This window comes from Ranitomeya imitator, chromosome 2 (assembly GCF_032444005.1).
Source record: "Ranitomeya imitator isolate aRanImi1 chromosome 2, aRanImi1.pri, whole genome shotgun sequence".
Lineage (NCBI taxonomy): Eukaryota > Metazoa > Chordata > Amphibia > Anura > Dendrobatidae > Ranitomeya > Ranitomeya imitator.
In genome coordinates, this window is record NC_091283.1 from 234,370,834 (window position 1) to 234,379,180 (window position 8,347).

The 8,347-nt window shown below is 45.9% G+C and overlaps 1 protein-coding gene across 2 annotated transcripts in view; it reads left to right on the forward strand.

Annotated features, from left to right (window-relative positions):
- The window catches only part of LOC138662806 (oocyte zinc finger protein XlCOF22-like), a 45,925-nt gene extending 39,796 nt beyond the window's left edge, over window positions 1–6,129 (forward strand). The window contains exon 6 of one of the 2 annotated variants that reach the window (XM_069748763.1): window positions 4,715–6,129. In XM_069748763.1, coding sequence (XP_069604864.1) covers window positions 4,715–6,075 — 1,361 coding nt within the window. In that variant the 3' untranslated portion in view covers window positions 6,076–6,129. The remainder of the gene's footprint in view (window positions 1–4,714) is intronic. The other variant, XM_069748764.1, reaches the window with a different exon arrangement.
- Window positions 6,130–8,347: the final 2,218 nt, after the last annotated feature.

Consider the following 8,347-nt stretch of genomic DNA (forward strand, 5'->3'; position numbering starts at 1 on the left):
CGACCAAAGAAAACGGCCCAGGACATAATGTTTAGTGGGTTAGAGCAAAAAAAGGGGAGGGCACTTCCAATAAATGAAAAAATCCACTCCCTAATTAAGAGACTGGAAAAGACCAGATAAAAAGGTTCTCCTAACTCCAAAAAGGAAGTATCCCTTTGATGACCCGCTATGCTCACTATGGGGGAAAGCCCCGAAGCTAGATGTGGCAATGGCAAAAGCCTCCAAAACATTTGACCTGCCCTTCGAAGACATGGGGACATTAAAAGACCCCATGGATAAAAAAGCGGAAACTTTTTTAAAGGGTTCCTGGGAGGCGGCTGGGGGAGGATTAAAACCAGCTATAGCAGCCACGTGTACTGTTCGAGGTTTAATGGTATGGCTAGACCATTTAGATTCTCAGTTGAAAAGCCCCCAGAGAAACTATTCAAAAATCAGTATCTGTAATGAGGGGAGCAGCAGCATTCTTAGGCTACGTTCACACTAGCGTTCTGCTAGTGTGCGTCGCCTTAGCGTCGGGCGACGCAGCGGCGACGCACGCGTCATGCGCCCCTATGTTTAACATGGGGGACGCATGCGTTTTTGTGTGTTGCGTTTTGCAACACTTGCGTCTTTTTTGCCGCTAGCGTCGGACCAAGAAAACGCAGCAAGTTCCATTTTTCTTGCGTCCGATTTTCGGCAAAAAACGACGCACGCGTCGCAAAACGCAGCGTTTTTGCGTGCGTTTTGCCGTGTTTTTGCGTGCATTGTGCGTTGCGTCGCCGACGCAGCGGCGCACAACGCTAGTCTGAACGTAGCCTTAGCGGACGCATCAGTAGACTCAGCCAGGTTAGCGGCCAGGTCTGCCTCCTTCTCAAATGCGGCAAGGCGCGCCCTATGGCTCAAATGCTGGCCTGGAGATCTGCAAACTAAGACTAAATTATGCTCCATCCCGTGTGAAGGTGAGTTCCTGTTTGGATCAACTCTTGATGACATCCTGGACAAAGCAGAAGACAAGAAAAAATCTTTTCCTGTTCCCAGCCAGTCCTACAGACGTCCATTTCGGAGCAGAAGATTCATACGGCGAAAGCCCCCCGAAAGGCAATAAGGACGGATGGGAGCATAAAAGAAATAGAGGCAAAGGATTTATGTTCAATAAACCCCCTGATAACAAAAATCAACCACAATGAAGGTGTTCCCCGGGTTGGAGGAAGATTGACCTACTTTTTCCCGGCCTGGGAAAAAATATCTGGAAGTTCATGGATCCTGGACATAATAAGAGGGGGCCTAAAATTGAAATTCCATGCCCTTCCAGCCAATTCCTTTATAATAATCCCTCAAAAAGCAGCAGAAGAACGGTTAGCCCTTCAAGGAGAAATTCTGAATCTGATAGAGAATGACGTGCTACAAGAAGTTCCCTACCAGGAAACAGGCAAAGGTTTCTACTCCCCTCTCTTTCTCCAAAAGAAACCAGAAGGGACGTACAGGACAATTGTAAATTTAAAAAAATTAAACAAGTTCCTAGAAATCCAACATTTCAAAATGGAAACAATAAAATCATGTGTAAAAATGCTTTTTCCATCGTGCTTTATGACTGTATTAGACTTGAGATGCGTACTATCATGTAGCCATCCACAGGAAATTCCTCAGAGTAGCAGTAACGATTCAGGGGGAGGTAAAACATTACCAGTTCAGAGCACTCCCTTTCAGCCTGGCCATTGCTCCAAGAGTATTTACCAAAATAATGGTGGAAGTTATGGCCCACATAAGAGAACGAAACATTCTAATAGTCACGTATCTGGATGATCTCTTAGTAATAGGCATCTCCTCGCATCACTGCAAACAGCTGGACATAGTCATGAGGTCTCTTAACGAGTCTGGGATGGCTGCTGAACTTATCCAAGTCCAGAATCGTACCGAGTCAGGTACAGGAGTACTTGCGGATAATCCTAGACTCGAGCGAACAGAAATGTTATCTCCCACCCTGGAAGATTCAAAATATCGTACAGATGGTATCACGCATAAGAGACTCTCCGGTCACTACCCTGAGAAAGGCGATGTCCCTGCTGGGATCAATGACAGCCTGTATCCCGGCGGTCCAGTGGGCACAAAGCCATACCCGGGATCTACAATAGAAAATATTAGACGCTGGGGCATCCCTAGGTGGGAATTTAGAAGAACAGTTAAACATCTAATCAAAAACGGTACACTCCCTGGAATGGTGGGCGGATTCAGTCAATTTAACCAGAGGGGTTCCCTGGGTATGGCCAACATCCAAAACTCTAACCACGGACGCAAGCCCTTGGGGGTGGGGTGCGCACCTAGGAAATCAAATATCACAAGGCCCTTGGTCAGAGGAACAAAAACAGCCTCCTCAAACATGAAAGAGCTACTAGCAGTGAAATTTACTCTCATCCACTTTCTGGGTTCCCTTCGATCCCACCACGTAACGGTGTTCTCTGACAACCAAATGGTGGTAGCTTACCTAAACCACCAGGGGGCACCAGGTCTCGGGCCTTGATGGACGTAACAAAATCCATCCTTCATCTGGCAGAGGACAGTTTAGGATCATTGACAGCTCTCCGCATAAAAGGCACAGAGAATCGAACGGCAGACTTCCTAAGCCGAACACGTCTGAGGCAAGGGGAGTGGGAATTGAATCAGTCAGTATTCAATCAGATTGTAGAGCTTTGGGGTCGGCCAGAAATAGACCTATTCGCGAACAGTCAGAATTGGAAAATAGAGACCTTCTGCTCAATCGATCCCTGGGGGGGCCCAGTAGCTCTAGACGCCTTCACAATACCCTGGAATTACCATCTAGCCTACACTTTGCCGCCAATAGAACTGATTCCCTTAGTGTTGAGGAAAATTTTGGAGGACAATGCAAGAGTTATTGCAATAGCACCTTTCTGGCCATGAAGGATATGGTTTTCGTGGCTGAGGATGATGTCCATCTCAGACCCTTGGGTCCTGCCGGACACTCCGGACCTCATGTTCCAGGGGCCAGTGAATCATTCACACCTAAAGAACGTACACATGACAGCTTGGCATTTGAGAGGGAACTCCTTAGCAGTAGGGGCTTCTCTTCAAACTTGGTATCCACCCTACTACAAAGTAGGAAACCAGTAACTACTAAAGCATATGGGCGAGTGTGAAAAAAATTAATCTCAGTATCTTGTGCCGACCTAATCGGGGAAGTCCCAATAAACAAAATCCTAGAATCTTTACAGAAGGGGTTGGAACAGGGATTGTCTACAAGCACCTTTTAACGTTCAGGTGGCAGCGCTAGGAGCTTTGTACAATTATGACCTGGCTACAAATCGTTGGGTAATAAGATTTATTAAGGCTTCAAGTAGATCCAGGCCTATCTCCCTCCATACTACTCCTCTTTGGGACCTAAACTTTGTCCTGAATGCATTATCTAAGACTCCCTTTGAACCTCTGTCTGAGGTTCCGTTGAAAATCATATCTCTTAAGACCTCCCCTCTCGTAGCTTTAACATCAGCCCGTAGGGTTAGCGATATACAGGCTTTATCGGCATACCCGCCCTTTACACAGACACTGGAAGATAGAGTCATCCTTAAGACCGACCCAGCTTACCTTCCGAAAGTTACATCACGGTTCCATAGGACCCAAGAAATCTCTCTGCCCTCCTTCTGCCCCAATCCCAAAAGTGAGGGGGAAGAAGTGTTGCATACGTTTGATGTAAAAATATGCCTAGTCCAGTATCTGGTAGCTACGAGGGAGTGTAGGAAGGATAGGTCTCTTTTTGTATGCTTCCAGGGTCCACGGAAGGGACAGAAAGCATTAAAGGCCACACTGGCAAGATGGATAAGAGATGCTATCGCCCTATCCTATTCCTCGTGTGGAACAGCCGGAGATAAAAGCCCATTCAACCAGAGCGGTGGCAACTTCCTGGGCAGAGAGAGCTGGTGCCTCGTTAGAGCAGATATGTAGAGCCGCTACTTGGTCTTCTCCCTCTACATTCTTTACTCATTACCGGATAGACTTGACCTCTTTTTCAGACCTCACCTTTGTGAGAAGGGTTCTGGAGGCAGTGGTCCCCCCTAATGTACAATCTATGTAATTCTCTCCATGGTGCCATCATGGGGGAAAATCGTAGTTACCGATAATGGTATTTCTCTGATCCTATGACGGCACCCGTACATTCCCTCCCTTCACGTATAGGTGTGCAGAACTAGAATTAGTTAGTTATTTAGTAATTAGCCACGCAGTGAGTGCCTCTATTAAGCTTTAATTGAATATTTTGTTTTGTACAACCATTCGAGTTGCAGTTGAAGTTCTATTTAATGCTCTGTAAACCAACTGATGTGGGAGAGAGGTATCGCCTTTTTCACCTGTGGGTTTCCTGTCCCTGATGGCAGATCCCCTCTCTCCGTGCTGCCGTCATGGGATCAGAGAAATACTGTTATCGACAGATGATGGACCTGAGTGGGGATTGTTTTTTATGAGATGAGAATTGGTATTATTTTACATAACATTGATTGGTTTCTTTTTATTCGATATTTGAGAGGCAGAATGAACAAACAGTTGAACATCACACACTACTGGTTCATCCAACAAGGTTTTCTATTAGACTGTAAACTGTCATTGTCTTGGTAAATAATTAAAGTTTTTTTTACATAGCTTGCCATTTTTATGGACCGCTTAAGTAGAAATGTTCAAAAATATAAAATTCAAGGATATTTTTTATTAAAAAAATTGTTTTTTATCTTAGCAGATGACTGTACCAGGAGATCAGAGGGACAGCTGACATCTTCAATTTTTAAATCTGATGATCTTGACATCCTACAAGATACAACTGCAGTGATTGCTTTTACTCCAGATATACCATCATCCATTCACAGCAAAGATCTGTCATCTAATCCTATGAAACAGGTCCCATCTTCTGATTCATTACTGACTACTAAGGAAAATCAAAGTCACAAAAGAGACATTAAAAAACAAACTGCTCCTAAAGCAAAGAAGTCATTTTCATGTTCAGAATGTGGGAAATGTTTTATTCGGAAAGCAGATTTGGTTTATCACCATAGAACTCACACGGGGAAGAAGCCTTTTTCATGTTCAGAATGTGATAAATGTTTTAACAAGAAATCAGAATTGGTTTATCACCATAGAACTCACACGGGGGAGAAGCCTTTTTCATGTTCAGAATGTGGGAAATGTTTTGCACGTAAATCACATTTTGTTACACACCAAAGAACTCACATGGGGCAGAAGCCTTTTTCCTGTTCAGAATGTGGTAAATGTTTTGCACATAAATCACTGCTCGTTACTCACCAGAGAACTCACACAGGGGAGAAGCCTTTTTCCTGTACAGAATGTGGAAAATGTTTTAACCGTAAAAGTAATCTTGTTACACACAAAGTAACTCACACGAGAGAGAAGCCTTTTTCATGTTCAGAATGTGGAAAATGTTTTAACCAGAAATCAGATTTGGTTTATCACTATAGAACTCACACAGGGGAGAAGCCTTTCTCATGTTCAGAATGTGGGAAATGTTTTAACCAGAAATCAGATTTGGTTAATCACCATAGAATTCACACGGGGGAGAAGCCTTTTTCCTGTTCAGAATGTGGGAAATGTTTTAACCAGAAATGGAATCTTGATGAGCACCAAAGAACTCACACAGGGGAGAAGCCATATTCATGTTCAGAATGTGGGAAATGTTTTAAATGGAAAATAACTCGTGATAGCCATCAAAGAACCCACACAGGGGAGAAGCCTTTTTCCTGTTCAGAATGTGGGAAATGTTTTATCCAGAAATCACATCTTGTTACCCATCAAAGAACCCACACAGGGGAGAAGCCTTTTTCCTGTTCAGAATGTGGGAAATGTTTTGCACGTAAATCACATTTTGTTAATCACCAGAGAACTCACACAGGGGAGAAGCCTTTTTCCTGTTCAGAATGTGGAAAATGTTTTAACCGTAAAAGTAATCTTGTTACACACAAAATAACTCACACGGGGCAGAAGCCTTTTTCCTGTTCAGAATGTGGGAAATGTTTTAAATGGAAAGCGCTTCTTGTTAGACATCAGAGCAGTCACACAGAGGAGAAGCCTTTTTCATTTTCTTAATGTGGGAAATATATTACTTTGAAATCAACTGTTAATAAACATCAGAGACGTCACAAAGGGAAGAAGCCTTATTTATGTTCATAATTTTGGAATAGTTTTAACTAGTGATGCGCGAGCACTAAAATGCTTGGTTGCTCGGGTCGAGCACATTGGAATACTCGGGTACTCGACCTGAGCAACAAGCCCTATGTAAGTCTATGGGAAACCCGAATATTTTTACCATGATCCTTTTAAGGTCTAAAAACATCTGAAAATAATGGCAACTCTTCTCAAATGACACAGGAACATCATGGGGATTGTCCCTGGAAGCATTTCTGATTCCTAGGTCAGAGCTGTAAGCAATGTTGTCAGAGTTTCACGCCATTTTTACAGGTGCACCAAAAAAACATACGAAAACAAAACCAAAATGGATTTTGCTGGGAAATATGTTGAGGTAATAATAATAATTAGGGTTGAGCGAAACGGATCGGACAAATTCAACAATCGCCGACTTTTGGCAAAGTCGGGTTTCATGAAACCCGACCCGATCCTAGTGTGGGATCGGCCATGAGGTCAGCGATCTTCACACCAAAGTCGCGTTTCGTATGACGCGTTCAGCACCATTTTTCAGCCAATGAAGGAGGATGCAGAGTGTGGGTAGCGTGATGACATAGGTCTCTGCAGCGCCCCAGAGACCTGGTCGTTGCAGAATGGCGCTCTGCCGCTAAGGGGAGCAGCGGTACGTCTGATGGCACTAAGGAGTTCTCCTGACCAGGTATCACCAGAACACATTACACTTCACACTCCGGCCACTAGGGGGAGAAAAAGGCTTTATTTATTGGGCCACTCCTCACACTGGTAAAACTAGGGGCTGGGGAGGAAGTTAGTCAGAAGCTGACTGGGTTGGAACCAGGCAACATCCCGTGGCAGGCGTGGGAACCTGGCAGGTGCCTAGCGAACAGAACGTGACGAAACCGCGCCTGCACACCCTGTGGCGGTATCCTAAGAAAGAGACACAAAGGGAAGGATATTGTGGAACTGTGTAAACGAGATCAAGCACAAAGGAGAGCCAGTAAGAGTCGTGCCGAGAGAGAGAAAGGCCAGATCTTACTGAGGCGCGTAGTCGGTGGCCGAAACACCATAGGAGTAACTGACTTCAGGCCTTACTTCAAACTCCGCTGGACAGTCAGTCATAGGTTGGCTGTCTACCTTCTACACCTACGAAGACATAGGGGGCAACGTTGGGAGAGGGGCGTCTCTAGGGTCCCGGAAGACCTCCAAGCCTTCCCGTCATACGGGTGGCGTCCTAGCCATAACATACCTGGGGGACGTTAGAAACTAGTAACATCTGGAACCAAAGAACGAGAGAGAGCTGTAGAGAACGAACGAACGAGAACAGCAGTTGTGAGGACTATTCCGAATGCTCAGCAGGATAGGACTACAACACACAGGTGCTAGTGGTAGGCAACGATTTCCATCTGTGAAGGAAACTCTGGATGTGCCCATTGGACCGGCCGGTCTCTGAAAGCCCTGTTAAACGTACGCTGGATAGAGGATCTTGAAGCCTTCAGTAAAGAGGTAAAGAGACTGCAACCTTGTGTCCTCATTATTAACTGTACCTCACACCATCACCATCCACCTTATTGGGAAGTCCTGGGGACATACTTCACCTGTGGGAAGGTATACCATCCAGCTGCCATTCCATCACCCCAGTGGACCCCATAGCAGCGTCGGTCACCCTGACCGAACACCACAGGTGGCGTCACGAACACCTGACAGACTGCAATACTACTTTCTAGCCACCGTGACAGCCTCAGAACCGAACCAGAGAGGCCCGGTACCTAAACGCGTGGCCCTGTGTCTGGGGGCGATCCAACTTGGCGTCACGAACAGGATCGTACCTAAGCCTGAGAAGCAGGTCATGTGTGCCTTGGAACTGTGATTGAAACGTGTTGGACTGTGATTTATTGCAAGGACTGTGTATTGCTATCTGCCGCATGATTCCCGCCAATAGCGCCACCATTGCCGCGCCACGAGGAGCGCAGGAGAAGAAGGAGGGCGTGTCATGGGAGGAGATTGAGAAAACAGCACGAACAGCAGGACCCGCCGACTACGGCTGCAGGAGGACGAGCTAAGGAATGGAGGAGCTCAAACCCCAGAAGATGATGGAGCCTCGTGCGTGTGCTGCTGCAGACCCAGGAGCGGAGCTGATGCCCAGCGGGTACCTGAACGACGACGGAGTGACCCGGGAGCACCGCAGCCCAGCGGAGCCGGACCAGGGCTTGCCATCACA